The sequence below is a fragment of the Elephas maximus genome, chromosome 6, assembly GCF_024166365.1.
Source record: "Elephas maximus indicus isolate mEleMax1 chromosome 6, mEleMax1 primary haplotype, whole genome shotgun sequence".
NCBI classification, from domain to species: Eukaryota; Metazoa; Chordata; class Mammalia; order Proboscidea; family Elephantidae; genus Elephas; species Elephas maximus.
In genome coordinates this window covers 51,373,278-51,394,071 of record NC_064824.1, presented here as the reverse complement: position 1 = coordinate 51,394,071, position 20,794 = coordinate 51,373,278, and the positions used below count along the sequence as shown (strand labels likewise).

At 35.2% G+C, this 20,794-nt stretch overlaps 1 protein-coding gene across 1 annotated transcript in view; it reads right to left on the bottom strand.

Annotated features, from left to right (window-relative positions):
- Positions 1-20,794, bottom strand: part of GALNT13 (polypeptide N-acetylgalactosaminyltransferase 13) — a 548,580-nt gene that overhangs the window by 237,542 nt on the left and 290,244 nt on the right. The window contains exon 5 of the mRNA XM_049888624.1: positions 18,480-18,650. Within this exon, the coding sequence (XP_049744581.1) occupies positions 18,480-18,650 (171 nt within the window). The remainder of the gene's footprint in view (positions 1-18,479; positions 18,651-20,794) is intronic.

Sequence of the window (20,794 nt, the reverse complement as noted above, 5' to 3'; positions counted from 1 at the left end):
ATATTTTTAACATAAGAGCATTACATCTAATTGTTTATCTTCTCTTTACCTAATTAAAAAGAATAGAATTAATCATTAGCCCTATGGATAATCATAAATCCCATATACTCTCCCGCAATTTAGAAAGACATTTGGCATGAAATCTAAAATATTTTTTCCCCTAGGAATAAATGTCTTTTGGTTCTCACATTTAAAATTTCTCTATACCCACTGCTGTCGAGTGGATTCCGACTCATAGCGACCCTAGAGGACAGAGTAGAACTGCTCCCTAGAGTTTCCAAGGATTTCTCTATAGGAACTTAAAATTTCTCTGTAGGAACTTAAAAATGTTAAGTTTCAAAGTGATTAATTCAATAAAGACAATGATTAATGCATGAACTATTCCAGTCTTTCTATGTAAGCAATGTGAATTAAAGCTAAATAAGAAAATTCTAGTTCTTCCAAAATGGATCCATACTGGCCAGGATTATGTTTGAATGCTAATAGTAGTATGTTGTTGTTGTTGTGTGTCATAAAGTCATTCCGACCCACAGCAATATTGTAATAGTAGTATAGTGGTTCTCAACCTTGCTAGTATGTTAGCAGCACCTTTAAAAAAATATATCCATGCTTGCTTGCATCCCACACTCCAAAAATTCAGATTCAATTAGTTTGGGGTGGGGCCAGATATCTGGTATTTTATAAAGTTCCCAGGTGATTCTAATATGCTGCCAAAGATGAGAAACACTGATCCACTAATTTAGATTTGAAAAGTGCTCATCCAAGTAGTCTGTGAGATTTTTTTAAAAAATGTATTGCTTTTCTCAAAATCATATCCTCTTCTGCCACAGATTATGCTCATATCTTCTATTTAAACAGTATACTGTTATTGCTGTTAGGTGCTATTGAGTCGGATCTGACTCATAGCTACCCTATGTACAATTGAACAATACACTGCCCAGTCCTGTACCACCCTTACAATTGTTGCTATTTTTGAGCTCATTGTGGCAGCCACTGTGTCAGTCCATTTCACTGAAGGTCTTCCTCTTTCTCCCTAACGCTCTACTTTAGCAAGCATGATGTACTTCTCCAAGGACTGGTCCCTCCTGATAACACGTCCAAAGTATGTGAGACATAGTCTTTCCATCCTCGCTTCTAAGGAGCATTCTGGCTGTACTTCCTCCAAGATAGATTTGTTTGTTCTTCTGGCAGTCCATAGTATCTTCAATACTCTTCACCAACACCGTGATTAAACAGTATAAAAAATATAATTTTTTTTTTTGTATAGTCCATGGAAAAACCACCAAATAATATTGTACCTGGACATCTACCGTATTGCGAAATTGTGTATTTTTCCCAGTGCTCTCACTGTTTTATACTCAGGTAATTCACCATCCATCACCATCCATCAGTTGTAGTAGCAGAGCCTTGCTCAGCCTCAGAGCTGTTTTATCACTTTCAGTTTTGCTGGGTTCCTGTCTTGAACAGTACCACTGACCTTCTGAATTACAATGAGAAACACTAACAAAGCTATACATATGGTAATTATGCAGTAGCCATGACCCTCACCTAACTGAGGTTTTGGAACTCTATGGCAATAACTATATAAGGTATTACAGTGCTGGATAGTCTATTTCATAAAATGAGAGACAAAAATTGCTGCAATTATCCAATCATATTGCAACCGAGTGCTTAAGAATGTTAAGTGCTGCATTTTTAATGGTCAGTTCCGAGTGCCTACCCACTTATCTGCTTACTAATAAAGTACTAATGCATTTGAACTTAAATAAGACACATGCTGAGTTTCTTACAGTTGGTCACCATTCCTATAAATATGTGAAAAATAGATAATAAATGGGTAAAAATAAATTACGCATGTCTAACCATAACAATGACTCAAATAAATTTTACTTACACTTGAAAGTAATAAGAAAAAAAAAAGTAAGATTATAATTCCTCAAAAAATCCTGTATTTTTCTGAAGACACTTTTAGATTTTTTTTTCAAATTTTCAATGTCAGCTCTCTCACAGTCTGAAAATGACATATTAAGTAATATTTAACATCTGCAGCCATAGCCAGTGCTTTGCAATGTGTTTTGTCTAAGTTAACTGCTATGTAAGATGTTTAATACTTTATTTACATATGCCTGTATGGACCTTAAGAGTTCAAGAGTGCCTAACAAATTAAAAACCTGGATTAGGGTTGAATTAATTGGAATGATTTGATTTGTCAAGTTGTTGTATACAATGTCAAAGCAACCAACCAATTCAATCAATTTTGTTTGAGAAAAAAAAAAAACTCAATGGCTGTGAACACTAACTACCACATAGTAAATAGATGAAGACAAATTGAGTTAATGCAGGCAAAATATTTAGCACAGTGCCAGGCATATAATACTTAATAAGGTTATGTGATATGTTGCTTTTATTGCAGTTAATTATTTAAACAAAAGCCTAATGAACTAATTTCTTGTTTCTTCTTTATTGGAATTATGTGGCACAAATTGAGAAAAAGTACAATGAATCGTTGATTCATATATAAGTCTTTCTAATGGAGGTGTTAATAACTTTTGGTATCTACTAACTTAGGAAAACTGTTTCTCTGTGGTCAGATAAGTGTCTTTGGTGCATGTCCTGGAGGTATTTATGCCAGTGGACCCAGAGCAAGGGAGGTGAGATTTGCAGTCACACATGCCTCTGCTTCTCTCCTGAGATTAATACCACAGTAGTCTTCTGCGGACCTCAGAAGCTGTTTTTAGTGTCACTTTAAAAGACCAATGTCCTGCTTTAAACTATGACAGAGATTAGTCTATCCAGTTTAGCATTTTTTCCTGACTCTACCCATTCCCCTATTTTTTCATGAGCCAAACTCTAATTCCCTATGTTCTTTAGCCCTAGGTTTTATATATAAATCTTTAAACACAAATTGCATCTCTACCACTATTTGTCTTCAGATCTCAAATCCCAGTACAATGTATACACTGTGGTAAGCACTTTCTAAATTCATTTGAGTAAATGAATAATAAATCTATTTCAGTGCTCTTTTGTGCAATTTTATCTTACCTCGAGCTATTCGTACTTACTGATAAAATAGTCTCTTCCACTGTGCCTTCAGTAATTCCGTCAGTGCTTTGAACCTCAACATGGTCTTTAGCTCAACTTTTAAATTTTTTTCTACCCTTTTGAAATTCTAGAAAACGGTCTAATGCCTAAAACACTCTTCTCCAAAAGTGACGATACCTCTGAATATCCTCAAACATCTAATTCAGAGATGAGTCATCCTTTCATTGTTACCTCTTAAGAGTCCCCTCACTCTAGTCCCCATACCACCTTAAACATCTGCATCATTTTCACCATTTCTTGAGCTCTCTCAAATATTCTTCAACAGTTGAGTTAAATATCTCTCAAATCTTCTCCCCATCAGCTCTTCCCATCATATGTGGGGACTTTAAAGTCCATTTTAACACCCCTTAGAACACCATGGCCTCATTCTTCCCAAAAGTACTCATTTCTAAGTGCTTTTCATTTAATTTTAGCTCCCCATACACACACACTCATTTTGGCTTCAAAATTATTTGAATTACTTCACAGTCAAGATGTTGAACTCTGAAATCTGTCTCTCTAAACACAACTTCCTATGTTTTAATTCTTTTTCCAAATTTATGGAAGTATGTTTTTATTCTTTATCCAGCTATTATTTTTTTTTTTTTTCACATTAATTGGCCGCTATTGGAATTTTATGCTTCCCTCCTCTCACCCCCTCTTCAGTATTCTGCCCTGTCAGCTAAACCCTAGCTCAGCACACTTGGTTCCCTGTCCCTGTCTGACCGAATTCACTTTTTGTAAATCTCAGAGCCTAGGTAAACTTACTCCTCACTTCATCCACTTCTGTTTCTAAAACAAAGAATCACTGGAAAGTAATAAAATGAGACCAATTGGTTATACTACAAAACCATGCTACTGAGGCTCTGCTTAGTCCACAGCATTGATAACAACCCTTTTATCTACGTTTATTTTGTTCACCTGTCTCATTTTAACTGATTTTTTTCCCCAAAACTTTTACTCTTCTCAATACTGGGGGATTAAGTTAATGTGTGGAATCTAAACTCCTTCATTGCCTCCCCCTCTTCCTTCTTGTTTCAGAGGAAAGAATATCCCCTTTTCCTCTCATTGTGGGACTATCACCTTAGTGCCCTTATCCAGCTCTTTTCTGACTATTCATCCAACCACTCGCTCATTGACTATTACATTTATATTTCATACCGTTGGTTTCTAGATTGTCCCCTGGAGCTTACAAACGTGCTCTGTTATGTTCCATCTTAAACCAAAGTACATTTTTAGTCCATCCTACTACTCACTGAAACCAAGGACATATATATATATATATTCCCTTCATTGGTATCCTTATTGAAAGGATATTTTCTATGTAACCCTTCATCTCCTCTTGAATTTCTAACTAGAATCTGGATCCTGTCCCTCATCTACTATAACGTCTTTCTGAAGGGTCCCTTTTGAACTACAGCCTTTCATTTCCATCCTCCTCTAAAAGCATTTAACACAACTCATCAGCCGTCCTGCTTAAAATTGTTTTCGCCTCTCATTCCTATGGCATTGGTCTATGGATGGAGGCATTCTTTCTACCCTTTTGACTACTCATTTTGTGATTCATCTTGATGTCCCCTCCTTTTCCTTTCCCCTACTGGCTATCAGATATTGGACAAGATCTTAGTTTCTGCATCTATGACATAAGTATAATATCATTATAATATTGTTTTTCAGATATATACCTTTAATAATTATCTTCCTTCGTCCTGAAATGCAGTTCTCCTAAGGGTCTCCAGTGCCACTTTCCTCTTTCTATATGCTACCTGTTTAAGCTCATTCATCATATGCCTTTAACTGTCACTTCCAAGGGGCTGACTCTTGATCTGTATTTTTTTCTCACTTCTTCCCTCTGCATAGTTGTGCTTTTTGAATTACTCACTAGACATTTTCCTCTAAAATATACTTCTTACTCTGCTCTGTATGTAGAATATAGAATTTTGAATTTACCACCCTCTCCACATCTGCTTTTCTTTCAGTGCACTCTATTTCCTGCCAGAATCCTAATATAAAACGACAAAACCACCTTTCAACACCTGATTTTTGGCCTATATTCATTCCCCAATTACTTTCTCTTTTTCCTGAAATATTTTTTACTCTTAACTCTGTTCTCTGGTATCGTAATCACCATATAACTTTCAAAAAAGAAAAAAATCGAACCCACGGCCATCGGTTTGATTCTGACTCATAGGGCAGGGTAGAACTGCCCAAAGAGTTTACAAGGAGTACCTGGTGCATTCAAACTGCCAATCTTTAAGTTAGCAGCCATTGCACTTAACCACTGCACCACCAGGGTTTCCTATACAACATTAAAAAAAAAAAAAAAAAATTTTTTTTTTTTTTTTTTTTACAACTTTAGCCCTCATTATTTCTCGTTTGCTAATGGAATACTCTTGCCCTTAGATTTTGCTATCTCCATAATTTATTCCACAAGCCATAGACAGATTAAGTTTTTAAAAATCAAAACTGTTCTAAAAATGTTAACCAGATGTTCAAAAACATTTTAAGGAATATATTTCAGCTTATTATCCTGGCATCAGTGATCTCACACCACCCAATAAGTTTTTCCTCTCTTCTGTTGTTGTTAGCTGCCACCAAGTTAGCATACACAAACCCTCACTTTGGATTTCATGGTGATCACATACACAATGGAACAAAATGATATCTGTTCCCGAGCCAACCTCATGATGGGTTGCAAATTGGGTTGTTCTAATATATAGGGTTTTCACTGGCTAATTTTTGAAACCAGATGGCTGGGCCTTTCTTCCTAGTTCTTCTTAGTCTGGAAGCGCCTCTGAAACCTATCCAGCATAACTCTTAAACCTAGAGCAGCACAAACAGGTGGTGGCTGGGAATTGAGGTGCACTGGTTGGCAATTGAACTCAGGTTTCCAGCATGAAAGGTGAAAATTCTACCCTTTTAACTACTCTGATTTATTAAAAATACGTTTAGTTGTTATCAATAAATGCTTTACACTTTCCCACCCTGGTGCATTTTCTTACATCCTTTTACCACCTGAATATCTTTTTTTTTTTTTTTATTCACCTTATATGTTCAAAATTGCTCTATTCTTAGGTCAATACAACACTATGCATTCCATGAAGCCTGCCTTTAACACAAGCCCTTGCCTCCCAATACGGATGAAATCTTCCTCTTCTAGCTAATTCTATAGCCTTTTATTTCTTTCTCTCTCAAGGCTCTTGTCACTTCTTATAGAGTATTATATTTATTTCTGTATGTTTATATAGATATAGCTAATATAATGGTTTAATGAATTACTCATAATTGATATGTATTAAATAAATAAAATAAATGAGTCATGTACCTTCATGACCATAAAACAATCTATTTGAAAAGTTAAAATTACTTGCAATTTTATTTCTGAAATTACAAAAAAAAAAGTTGCATCTGCTAAACTGATGAGTAACAAAGATGCATGAACTAATTCTAGGATTTTTTTAAAGGTCCTATCACCACAACTGGGTCAATAAGTAACATCATGGTAAATGGAGAAAAGATCGAAGTCCTCAAGGATTTCATTTTACATGGATCTACAGTCAACACCTATGGAAGCAGCAGTCGAGAAATCAAACGATGCATTGCATTGGACAAATCTGCTGTAAAAGACCTCTTTAAAGTGTTAAAAAGTAAAGATGTCGCTCTGAGGACTAAGGTACGCATGATGCAAACCATGGGTTTTTCAATGGCCTCATATGCATGTGAAAGCTGGACAATGAGTAAGGAAGACAGAAGAAGGATTGATGCCTTTGAGTTGTGGTGTTGGCAAAGAATATTGAGTATACCATGGACCGTCAAAAGGACAAACATCTGTCCTTGAAAGAAGTATAGCCAATGTACCTTAGAAGTAAGGATGGCAAGGCTGTGTCTCACGTAACTTGGACATGTTATCAGGAGGGACCAGTCTCGGAGAAGGACATCATGCTTGGTAAAGTGGAGGATCAGAGAAAGAGAGGAAGATCGTCAATGAGATGGATTGACACAGTGGTTACAACAATTGGTTCAAGGATAACAACGATCATGAGGATGGTGCAGGATCTGGCAGTATTTCGTTCTGTTTGTACACAGGGCCACTATGATTTGGAACAACTTGACACCACCTAACAAGAACAACAACAACATCATCTAGTAGAAGTTTTGGGTTTGGGTTTGATGGTGTTTTAGAATTTATAATACAAAGCTTTTTAACAATATAGAGTAATAAAGTATTCCCTATAGTAAGTATTTCCACACAGAAAAAAATATCAAAGATCTTTACCAGGAGCTGAAAAATCAACAGAAATTTTGTAAAATACATTTGATCTTTCAGTAATGTTAAAATGCAACATCTGAATTTTAACTTGTCTTTCACACTAGAATTGCCACTATTTGTATGAAAAGCACATAAAGGCCAAGGGGAGTAATAAGAGGCAACCATGTTTAGGTTTTAGGAGTATGGATTTTATAGCCCACCGACCTGGTTCAAAAACCAGCACCATAATGTGTGACCTTCAGCAAGTCACATAAACTCTGTGCCTCAGTTTCATCATTTGTAAAATGGAGGTTATATGAGTTAATGTACATAATGCTCTTAGAAGAGTACCAGCACACAGTATTTACTAAGCATTTTAAATATTATTATTACTAAATGTCATGGATTGAATTATGTCCCCCCCCCCCAAAATGTGCGTATCAATTTGGCTGGACCATGATTTACAGTATTGTGTGGTTGTCCTCCAATTTGTGATTGTAATTTTAAGCTAAAGAGGATTAGGAAGGGATTGTAACATCCTCACCCAGGTCACATTCCTGATCCAATATAAAGTGAGTTTCCCTGGGGTGTGGCTTGCACCACCTTTTATCTCTCAGGAGATAAAAAGGAAAGGGAGGCAAGCAGAGAGTTGCGAATTTCATACCTCTAAAAAGCAGCACCAGGAGCAGAGCCTGTCCTTTGGACCCGGGGTGCCTGCACCTGAGAATCTCCTCAACCAGGGGAAGATTGAGGACAAGGACCTTCCTCCAGAGCAGAGACAAAGAGAGAGGGAGAAATCAAGCCTTTCCCTGGAACTGACACCCTGAATTTGGACTTTAAGCTGACTTTACTGTAAAAAAAAATAAATAAATTTTTCTTTGTTAAAGCCATCCACTTGTGGTGTTTCTGTTATAGCAGCACTAGATAACCAAGACACTAAGAAAAAGGAAAACATTTGCTAAGATTATCATTAGCTTTATTTTCATTGTTTTCAGGGTCCAATTTAATTTTTTAAAATAAAACTGTAATATTTAAAAAAAAAAAATTTTAGAGATCCAAAAATCTCTACTGATTATTTGAGCAATCAAACTTAGGTGCAATTTGTTTAAGTGACTTGTTCAAGGATCCCCAAATAATTAGTGACTGAGTTAAGAAAAAAAAAAAAATATATATATATACACACACATATATATATATATATATATATATATATATATAAAATCTAGCTATCTACCTATCTACCTACCTACCTATGGACTACACTTTACCGTGAATTTTAAAACTACTTCAGAAGCAATTTCTTTCAAGCTTATTGAAATGTTCTTCCTTCTCACTAATTTTTTTTTCCTTTTATATATCAGAGTTCTATTTATTCTTACTTGGAAAATAACTAGTCTCTGGAGAAAAACTCCAAAGAAATTTAGAGAGACTATAGGTCAGCTTTTTTTTTTTTTTTTTATAGGTCAGCTTTAGGTTGTTATTTGCAATGGTTAAATAACATAATAAGCAGACTGTTAGTGTCTGGCCTGTATTAATAAAATTTCTCATACATTATATATCATAATAAAAAGCAAAGATAAAAATGAGTATATAATTTTATACAGATATGTGAGGCATGAATAGCTGAAATCTTCACTCAAATTTTATTTTATTTATTTTTTTGTCATATACTTCAATGGCTTAATTTGGTAAACTATCTTGCAGGTTTACAATCCAAAGGAAAATTAAATGTCGTTTCTTACTTTCCTTTCTTGTTCTGTCCACTATACCCAAAATAGAAAGCAGGAGAGAAAGAAAGGAAGCAAAGGCACAGATACTCTGAATAATCAAATGCTTAATGTGATTAACGACTTGTGCAGAGAAAAAAATGGGACGTTTTGTAGAATGTTGCACATAATGACATTCATTTGAGCATTTGGTTCGGTATGAAGATGCAGCCTTTTATAGAGAAGAAACGGTTACTTTAAGTGTTTATGTTGGCTTAAGCTGTGAGCAAGGAAGCTTACTCAAATCCTGTAGATTTGATGGAATACAAAGAGTTTCAAAGGTATGTTTAAAGGATAAAAAGAAACATTAAGGGAAGTTCTACTTCATATGACTTGTTTTGCTGCCAAGGAATCCATTTACCAACAAGTATTGGAATCAAATATCATATCCTTTGCTTAAAGGCCTATATTCCCCATAAAGGAGTAGTTATTCTTTCCCCCCATTCCTTAATCCGTTTTTATAATCCTCACAGCCCTAAACCTCCAAGAGGATGTACAGTGTTTCATGGAAATTTTAATCTTTTCCTTTTCTTTTTACTTTATGCTTAACTGAGGCCAAAATAAACAACGGGGCTAGCTAGAATCAGATCCTTTAAAATGTTTTCGTTACATTATAAAATTACTGAATATATAAACTGAAATTTAACTCATTACCCTGAAAATTTTCTATACTTCTCCTGTTTTCATTTCAACTGATTTGTAATGTCTTGTAAATTATCTCCTAAATCAACTGTTAATGTTGTTGTTAGCTGCCGTTAAGTTGATTCCTACTCATGGCAACCCTAAAAAAATAGAACTGCTCCGTCGGGTTTTCTTTCCATAATCTCAAGGAAGCAGATCGTCAGGTCTTTTCTTCTGTGGTATTGCTTTGGGGACTCTAATAGCCAACTTTTAGGTAGGCACCATTGAGGCACTTGCCAAACCAATAGGAAGTTACATAATATAACTGCTGTCGTTGTTGTTGTTAGGTGCCATCGAGTCACTTTTGACTCATGTCAACCATATATACAAAAGAACAAAACACTGCCGGGTCCTGTGTCATCCCCACAATCATTGTTCTGCTTAAGCCCATTGTTGCAGCCACTGTGTCAATCCATCTCATTGAGAGTCTGCCTCTTTTTCCCTCACATTCTACTTTACCAAGCCTGATGTCCTTCTCCAGGGACTGATCCCTCCTGACATGTCCAAACTATGTGAGATGTAGTCTCGCCATCTTGCTTCTAAGCAGCATCCTGGCTGTGCTTCTTCCAAGACAGATTAGCTCGTTCTTTTGGCAGTCCATGGTATATTTGATATGTCTTCTTTATTCATCATCCAGCTTTTACATGCATAGGAGGTGATTGAAAATACCATGTCTTGGGTCAGGTGGTGCACCTTAGTCTTCAAGGTGACATCTTTGCTTTCGAACACTTTAAAGAGGTCTATTGCAGCATATTTGCCCAATGCAATGCATCTTTGATTTCTTGACTTCTGCTTCCAAGGGTGTTGATTGTGGATCCAAGTAAAATGAAATCTTTGACAAATTCAATCTTTTCCCCATTTATCACAATGTTGTTTATTGGTTCAGCTGTGAGGATTTTTGTTTTCTTTATGTTGAAGTATAATCCATGCTGAAGGCTGTGGCCTCTGATCTTCATCAGTAAGTGTTTCAAGTCCTCTTCACTTTCAGCAAGCAATTCGTCATCTGCATAGTGCAGGTCGTTAATGAGTCTTCCTCTAACCGTGATGCTCTGTTCTTCTTCATATAGTTCAACTTCTTGGATTATTTATTTGCTCAGCATACAGATTGATAAGTATGGTGAAAGGATACAACCCTGACACACACCTTTACTGAGTTTAATTTACCCAGTATCCCCTTGTTCTTTTCAAACGACTGACTCTTGATCTATGTACAGGTTCCTCATGAGCACAATTAAATGTTCTGGAATTCTCATTCTTCACAATGTTATCCATAATTTGTTATTATCCACACAGTCAAATGCCTTTGCATAGTCAATAAAACACAGGTAAATATCTTTCTGGTATTCTGTGCTTTCAGCCAGGATCCATCTGACATCAGCAATGATATCCCTGGTTCTGCGTCCTCTTCTAAATCTGGTTTGAATTTCTGAAAGTTTCATGTCAATATACTGCTGCAGCCAGTTTTGAATGATATTCAGCAAAATTTTACTTGCCTGTGATATTAATGATATTGTTCTATAATTTCCACATTCAGTTGGATCACCTTTCTTGGGAATAAGTACAAATATGGATCTCTTCCATTCAGTTGACAAGATTTCTTCCAATTTCTTGGCATAGATGAGTAAGTACTCCCAGCCCTGCATCTGTTTGTTGAAACATCTCAATTGATATTCCCTCAATTCCTGGAGACTTGTTTTTCTCCAATGCCTTCACAGTGCAGCTTCGACTTCTTTCTTCACTACAAAATGGTTCCTCTTCATACGGCACCTCCTGAAATGGTTGAATATCAACCAATTCTTTTTGGTATAGTGACTCTGTGTATTCTTTCCATCTTCTTTTGATGCTTCCTCAATCGTTTAATATTTTCCCCATAGAATCCTTCAGTATTGCAACTCAAGGCTTAATTTTTTTCTTTAGTTCTTTCAGCTTAAGAAATGCAGAGCGTGTTCTACCTCTTTGGTGTTCTATCTCCAGCTCTTGGCACATGTTATTATAATACTTTACTGTGTCTTCTTGAGCTGCCCTTTGAAATCTTCTGTTCAGCTCTTACTTCATCATTTCTTCCTTTCCTTTTAGCTACTGGGCATTCAAGAGCAAGTTTCAGAGTCTCTTCTGACATCCACTGCAGCCTTTTCTTTCTTTCCTGTCTTTTTAATGACCTCTTGCTTTCTTCACATATGATGTCCTTGATGTCATTCCACAACTCACCTGGTCATTGGTCCCTAGTGTTCAACATGTCAAATCCATTCTTGAGATGGCCTCTAAATTCAGGTGGGATATACTCAAGGTCATACTTTGGCTCTCCTCAACTTGTTCTAATCTTCTTCAGCTTCAACTTGACTTGCATATGAGCAACTGATAGTCTGTTCCACAGTCACCCCCTTGGCCTTGATCTGACTGATGATATTGAGCTTTTCCATCATCTCTTCCCACAGATGGTTGATTTGTTTTCTGTGTGTTCCATCTGGTGAGGTCCATGTGTATAGTCGCCATTTATGTTGGTGAAAAAAGGTATTTGCAATGAAGAAATCCTTTGTCCTGCAAAATTCTATCATGCAATCTCTGGCATTGTTTTATCACCAAGTCCATATTTTCCAACTACCGATTCTTCTTCTTTATTTCCAACTTTTGCATTCCAATCTCCGGTAATTATCAATGCATCCTGATCACATGTTTGGTCAATTTCAGGCTGCAGAAGTTAGTAAAAATCTTCAATTTCTTCACCTTTGGTTGGTGCATAAATTTTAATAATAGTTGTATTAATTGGTCTTCCTTGTAGGCATATGGATATTATCCTACCACTGACAGTGTTGTACTTCAGGACAGATCTTGACATGTTCTTTTTGAAGATGAATGCAATGTCCTTCCTCTTTATGCTGTCACTCCTGGCATAGTAGACCATATGACTGTCTGATTCAAAATGGCCTATACCAGTCCATTTCAGCTCGCTTATGCCTACGATCAATGTTTAAGTGTTCCATTTCATTTTTGACAACTTCCAATTTTCCTAGATTCCTATTTCATGCATTCCATGTTCCAATTATTAAAGGATATTTGCAGCTGTTTCTTCTCATTTTGAGTCATGCCACATCAGCAAATGAAGGTCCCGAAAGCTTGATTCCATTCACGTCATTAAGGTTGACTCTGAAGGAGCAGTTCTTCTCCAGTTGTATTTTGAGTGCCTTCTAACCTGAGGGGCTCATCTTCCACCACTATATCAAAAAATGTTCCGCTGCTATTCATAAAGTTTTCACTGGCTAATTCTTTTCAGAAGTAGACTGCCGGGTCTTTCTTCCTAGTCTGTCTTAGTCTGGAAGCTCAGCTGAAAGCTGTCTGCCATGGGTGACCCTGCTGGTATTTGAATACTGGTGGCATAGCTTCCAGCATCACAGCAACCTGCAAGCCCCCACAGTACAAAAAACTGACAGACACATGGGGGAATACAACTGCTATTTTCCTTATAAAAATGTAGATTCACAGATTCCATCTGAGGTGTGGAATTTTTTTTTTCAAGTTCTCTCAAAATCAACATATATTAGATTTTAGCATGAGTGAGAAATGATGTTGAACAGTTGAACATTCTAAAGTTCAAATGTTTCTTTCAAAGTTTTATTTTGCTAACAGCATTGACATTTTATGTGTTATTGCTTCAGTATTTATTTTTTAGAAATATCTCAAAGGTTTGAGGGTATCTATCTCAGTTTCTCTCCTCGAATCGAAAACTACATTTTAGTTGGACTGAAAAAACTAATAGAGAAAATCTGACAGATTAAATGTAAGAGATAAATTATTAGTTACTATTAAATAGTAGAGGGGCCCTAGTGGCACAGTGGTTAAGTGCTCTGCTGCTAACCTAAAGGTTGGTGGTTTGAACCCATCAGCTGCTCCAAGGGAGAAAGATGTGGCAGTCTGCTTCCATAAAGAATTACAGCCTTAGAAACCATATAGTGAAGTTCTATTCTGTCCTATAGAGTTGCTGAGTCAGAATTAACTCGATGGCAATGAGTTTGTTTTTTTTTTGGTTTATTAAATAATAAGAAAACCAGATCTTCCAAAACCAGCTTCAGTACTTCTTCTATGATAACATGCAAGAAGGATATAGGAGATAATATAAGTGAACATTCTGAGTTGTTCACAATAAAGGCACAACAGTTGTAATCTGAGATATTATTAATCAGGTATTCAATTTATTTGATCTTCTTAATAAATTCGTAATTCCAATTGAGAGAAAAATGAATATATGAGATCAGATAAATGTTAATAAAAAGGGATATGTAAGTAATTAAAATATGTCGGGAGCTTTAACTAATAATTACATCTGTGTTTGAGTTATAATAATAGCAAGGACTCAAAGAAAACCTAAAACTCTTATGTATTACTTTGAGAAGATACTTAACATAGTACTCCAAGTAAAAAGGAAGAAAGTCATCTTAAAAATATTAATAATAACTAAATATAAAAGAGTCTATGATGCAAAAGAATACATTGTATATGAATCCATTTATATACAGTTTCAGGGTCAGGCAAAATTAACCAATGGTGATAGAAAGTATTGTTGTTGTTGGTTGCTATCGAGTCCATTCTGGATAATGACTACCTTGTGGCAAACGGTAGGATTTGACCCAGAGAGGATATCGAGGAACCTTCTGTGGGGATGGAAATTTTTTATATATTGAGGTGGGTGGCAATTCCACGGGTGAATATATATATACGTAAAAGTTCATGGAGCTGTACGTATTACATATTTTATAACTCAATAAAATAAAAATATTTATATTACAAAAAAGTCCATGATGTAAGGCACTAAAAGTAAAAACAAAAAAAGTTAAATAGACTTGAAAGAATTTAAATGGTAGATTCTAGTAAGCAAATCTATTTTCATCAGTGAGAAATTAAAGTAGAATCTAATTTCTTTATGAGTATTAATTGAGGGCCATTTACAGGACATAATTAGGAGGGTAAAGCAATCAGTAACATTTAAGCCAGGCTCTTTTCCAGATGCACACACCAGTAGATACAGCTAAATCCCGTACATCCACACCCAGGCCACTCATACTGGCCTCTCTGCTTTGTCCAGCATGTACATGGCCAATACCAGATAGTGAGTGACTTTAGAGCAGAGATTGACATATTCACCTTTGTATGCCCAGCACCTAGTACATTGCTCGACAGTGTGTATAAATACATATTTGCATATGGAATCCAACTCATTCCAGTAGTTTGAACCAAGCTCAAATGTTGTGCATGTTAGAAAAAAATGCATAAAGCATCCCCAAACTAATTAAATGGTTGGAAGAATGATCAGCACTACCAGGTAATTTATGCTACTAGTTGTCTATTCCATTAGGTAATATACATTTATATTCGTTTGTGGCTAATGTGTTTGATGAGATTCCACATTCATCCATTTTACAGGCAGTAGGGCAAACAGGCTGGTAACTGAAAGGTTGGAGTTTTGAGTCCACCCAGGCCTGGAGATCTACTTCAGAAAAATTGGCCATTGAAAACACTATGGAGCACAATTCTGACACAGATGGGGTCACCTTGAGTTAGAACTGATGCAATGACAACTGATTGAAGCCTCTAAGTTGAAGGTCACAAATTTAGGAGATGGTAGAAGCCAGGCAAATAAAGTCAATATGTGAAGTAGGTTGGTTGCAATAAACATATTTCCCTCATCTTTGATTAAGACACAGGTAGAAAGAAATATTTCTCCAAGAAAGGCTGGTAAGTGGAAGAATCATGACAAGTAGCAACTGACCCTTAGCCTCAGTCAGGGAGACAATTATAAGTAGTTGGGCGGAGTGGGCTAAACTTTCATTCCACTCCTATGGGGGCAGCTTCTACAAAATGCCACCTGATGAACACTGGGCCATTGTATCAAGATCTGACTTTTCAAGAAAAGCTGGAAATCCAGATTTTTATTCAAAACATTCCATTTTTTCAATGTTGGTAAAAAGTTTTTTAAATGGAAGACATCTACAAGCCATGTTTGGCACACAAGCTCCTAGTTTATGACCTCTGCTTTAACAATTTGATTACTCTATTGTAATCAAATATAACTCAATTGTTGCAGGCATAATTGAGATATTCCTGAAAGTCATATAAGATGGCCACTAAAATGTCAAGGGGAATTTACTGATCAAAGAGAACCAAATATTCCCAGCTACGTGTGTAATTATTCCATACCCATACTTTTGTAAATGCCAAGTATTTCACACACTCCATTTCTTATCAAAATGAAAATATCAAATCCCAGAGGTTGCCAATAGAACAAGGAGATGTATAACCATTATAAGCTTTACTTTAAATGTAGTTTAACTGAGTTTAGGTCACAAGTTCAAGTTGGCTCTCAATTTATGCAGTTCTATGATTGTATTTCTAAACAATGACTAGCCAGTTACAGTGACTATAAAGTTGTGTCATAACTGACATTTTAAATGATGCATTTCACTAAGAAATCTAAAATTTCAGCCTCATTTTAATCAGTTTAGCTCTCAGAATTCTGTTAATCAAGTAGGAAAAAAAAAATCTGTGTTCAACACCTAGAATGATTTATCTGTTTGTGTGAATGAGAGAAAAATGATCACATCTTCAGGTAATAGATTACAAGTACAAAGAAAGTTCACATTATAGCTATGCTGATGAAAATTACCTGCAGGCTGTTACAACAGAGCCAGTGAATTAATTAACCTTTTACCATAAAAATCTAAAAACTTTAGCGAAGACTGAGGTTTCTCTGTTACTCTTGCTCCAGTTCCATCAGCACTTCAGAAAATGAAATGACATGCTGTTCCTGAGGCGAGCAAATGAAATATACTTAGATTTTATCTGCTCTCCTTCTTATTTCAGAAACGTCACATAAATGGTGGTTCCAATATGCTGGAAGTTTCACACTTGTTTTAGTTGAAAAATAATGGCTGATTTCTATGTAGACCTTTACTTTTATAAACGAGGTCATTTCCTACTATGAATCTTGGCTAACTGTTATCTATCTTTTGACTTTGTGAGGAAATAAAGTTAAATAAAGCATGTCTTTTGCCAATGAGTTAAAAAAAATGCGTATTAAACATGCATTATTTTAAACTTTAGTTTGAAATGAACAGGAGTATTATCTGTATTTAAGTGTATTGGTCAAGAATTTTGATAATTTTCACCTGGGATCTGGAGTGTAAAAATCAACTAAGAGTACAAGAAATCATGATCTCGGAAAATACAAAACCAAAAAAACCAAACTCATTGCCATTGAGTCGATTTTGACTCACAGTGACCTTGCAGGACAGAGTGGAACTGTTCCACAGAGTTTTCAAGGAGCAACTGGTGGATTCAAACTGACAACATTTTGGTTAGCAGCCGAGCTCTTTAACCGCTGCACCACCTGGGCTCCTCTGGGAAAATAGGATCTCTAATAAATAATGATAATATGATCCACTGTATTTCCTCAGGTTGCTAAAGGCAAGGATTAAGAAGACTTGGTGAATGTAGAGATTATAGCGAGATTTAAGAACTACTAGATAAATTACACTTTAAATATTGACATAACAATTTTATATAGCTTTATGTAATTTTCAGGAGCCACATATATTTTTCTCATTGATGCAGTCATATCTTTTTACGAGGGCTAATGGCCCCCAGTACTTAATTATTCAATAGCAAACAATTAGGGCTGTTCTCGTCCATTAGCTGATTTATAGAGTTTAGATTTAATAAATCCATTATTTAATTAAATAGTCTCAACAATGGATAAGTCATCTCTTCAGAAGGTTATGAGACAGTCTTGTTTAGATAGATAATGACTTATATATATTGCATTAAATGCTAGGGTATGTCTGTATTGTTCCAACAATGATGATTTAAAGAGCTAAACCAGTGAACTGTCTTCCCAAAGTATTGTTCAGGAAATCATATGCACAATAATGTTTTAAGGTACAGAGGTAGTGATTTTGTGTTAATAAAGTGGGTAATGCTTACCTAGATAACTAAATATGCATATAATATTTCTTAAAAAAAAATAATATTTCTTATTTTAGATTAAAGGCAAACATACTTTACTAAGAAATATTTCAAATTAAATAGCTGTGCTAAATTATTTGAAATAAACAATAAATCCTTGACAATTATTAATATATTAAAAATTTTCAAATGGACTTTTCTATTGTGACTCTAAGGAACAGAGTTAAGTTACTAAATTTAGAATATTTACCAAAACATTTTGGTTATTTCAATCTTGAGAACATTTCTATTGTAAAGTGCATACCTTTAGGTAAGATATCTATCTGTCTGAAGTGTCAAGACTAGCACGTTCCTGTCAAATATTAAACTTGTAACAAATAAATTTGAATATAAATATACACAAAGTTTGCCTATGCTAATTCAGACTAGGTTTAATATTGCTATTGAGTCTTATATGATCATGTAGTATTTGCGTTTCTACTATTTGTCACCTATAAATACTTTTCCAAAAATGTATTTGTAATAAAATACTATATTGAGCTGTAACACATGAAAGATTAAGAAACAAAAATGTTTTCAGGGCTTCTTTGATTTGAAATATTCCCAGGGACTATAATGTATACATCCGTGTGCAAAGAATAAATACATGACATTAAAAAAAACTTTAAAATGAAAAGACAAATTTATAATACTTCTTTAGTTATTATAGGAATGCAGACGCTATCTTTTAGGAGATACAATCTACATACCTGACGGGCAATGTTCTGTCTCCTTTCCTCCTATCCATTTCTCTTTGGGGAACAGGATACCAGCGGAAATTCAGTTTCCAGTTAAAACCTCCATAAGTCATATCTGACCCAGCCATATATTCAAAGGTATCATCACTAATCACATCAATGATGGGGCATACAACTGTTTTCCTACAGAAAAATTAAAACAAACTTACATATAATCAGCTTGCATATAAGCAATATATTTTACATTAGCGTCTTCAAAAAATAACTGGTATGTTGAAATTTAATTATTTTGTGATTTTAATATGACTTTATTTTCATTTTGTCCTTTTTCTCTATGGAATTATTTCCTCTGACTACAACTTCCTTGCAGTCTACTTTATACTACCATGTATAATCTAATCAAGTGTACTAATTGACGTTCAAGCTGATTTCCAAATATGTTCTAAGTACTAACTCAGCAGGATGAGCATGGTCTATTTTTCATAAAACCTCTATCCACAGCATGATTAGTAGAGCTGCTTTGAGATTATGCATCATTTTAGCTACCACCCACTGAAAATCAATAGCATGCAGGGAGGGGAGAAATGGTGATGGCAAATTAGATCTGGTAGTTTGCATCTCAAAAAGGGAAGGTTAACTTCAAGAGAGAGTTTTATAAAGAAAATATCTACTAGAAAACAAACAAACAAAAATCAACAAACAACAGCAACAATAAAAGTCATGATCTATCAGTATAAGTAAATGTTTCTTATGAAGGTTATTGGGTCATGACAATTTCTAATTGAACTGTCCTAGAATTAAGAGTTTATAGTCACAGTCCTGATGATATTTTCAGGTGAAGAAACATAAGCAACTTCAGTCAGCCGTGTTTTATCCCATAACCCAGTTTTCTAACAGTAAGAGGGATAACAGGTGCAGTTGGTGGATTTTTGGGATAAGAAAGTTTTCACTTGGCATATCATTAGGTACTTTTAAAATCCATGTCGTGCCTTCTCCCATTTTGTTTAACCTATTCCCAGCTTTACATGTTTTTATGGCACCAAAATGTCTGTCTTCTCCATGAGTAAATGCTCAGATCTACCCATGATTACAGTGACATTAGCTAATTCTGAATACCAGAGATTGGTTTTTCATATTTGGTTGAAGGGAAAAATACAAATACCTTTCTGAAGCAGCCGCAGAAGTGGGAAGCAAAGAAATGATGTTACTTATTTATTCTTATTTTATGATACAAGTATCACCAATGCTTATTTTTAATTAGGTTTTATATTCTGCTCAATTGGTCAAAGTATGAAATTATCTGAAATCAAAAGGATGCATCTAGCCTTGGAAAAGTTTCTTGGAAGGTAATTCTGGTACCAACAACATCAGTATCTTTTTTCTCATTCCTAACTAGACACAATAATTTAATTTGTGGGGGGGAAGAAATTATTAGAGATAATAACCTTGAAAAGGACTTTATTATCTATTTATGGTGCAAATGATTAACGCTCTCAGTTGCTAACCAAAAGTTTGGAGGTTTGAGTCCATGCAGAGATGCCTTAGGAGTAAGACTTGGCAATATACTTCAAAAAAAAAAAAAAAGCCCTATAGAGCACAGTTCCACTTTTACACACATGGGGTCGCCATGAGTCAGAATTGACTTGATGGCAACTGATTGGTTATGGTAACATTAGAATTTATAACCGGGACAAGCAATTAGAATTCATTATTATATGTAAATACAACTTAAATATGTTGTTGATTAAAAAAGAAATGTCCATGCATGACTACATTTAAACAATATTATATTAAAAATTCTCTAAGTTGAATATTAAAAGCAGTATAATTTATGAAAAATTGTCAGCAAATGCATTTAAGATGCTCCAAGTCCACTTTACTTTGTCAATCTTACTCTCCTGTGGGTGCTGTACAATACACGGAGTGGAAAAATGTTATTAGCTGTGTACTACACTGAGTTTACTAAAAGGTTCCTACTGTTTTCTTCAACTGCTATGGTTCATTCTACTGACAGCCTCCATCCATCTTCCTGGCAAGTACCAAATCCTGCCATTTATGTGATATGCCTGGACTAGCCCAGACTAAGCAGCATCTGTCTTGGATGCTTAATTAAAGGCTTCAATTCTAGAAAGACCTTTCTCCTGTAGGTAGAAGGTGTTATGTAAGCTTTGTTATTACATCAAAGACCAAATTCAATGATAGTTGTCTTCATTTATCACAATGTTTATGAATATCTGAAAAAAAGTTGATACTTCATAGCATCATTATCAGAAAGAATTTTCTATAAGGGTTCTTAGTTTCTATGAAGCATTATTCAGTTTTTCAGA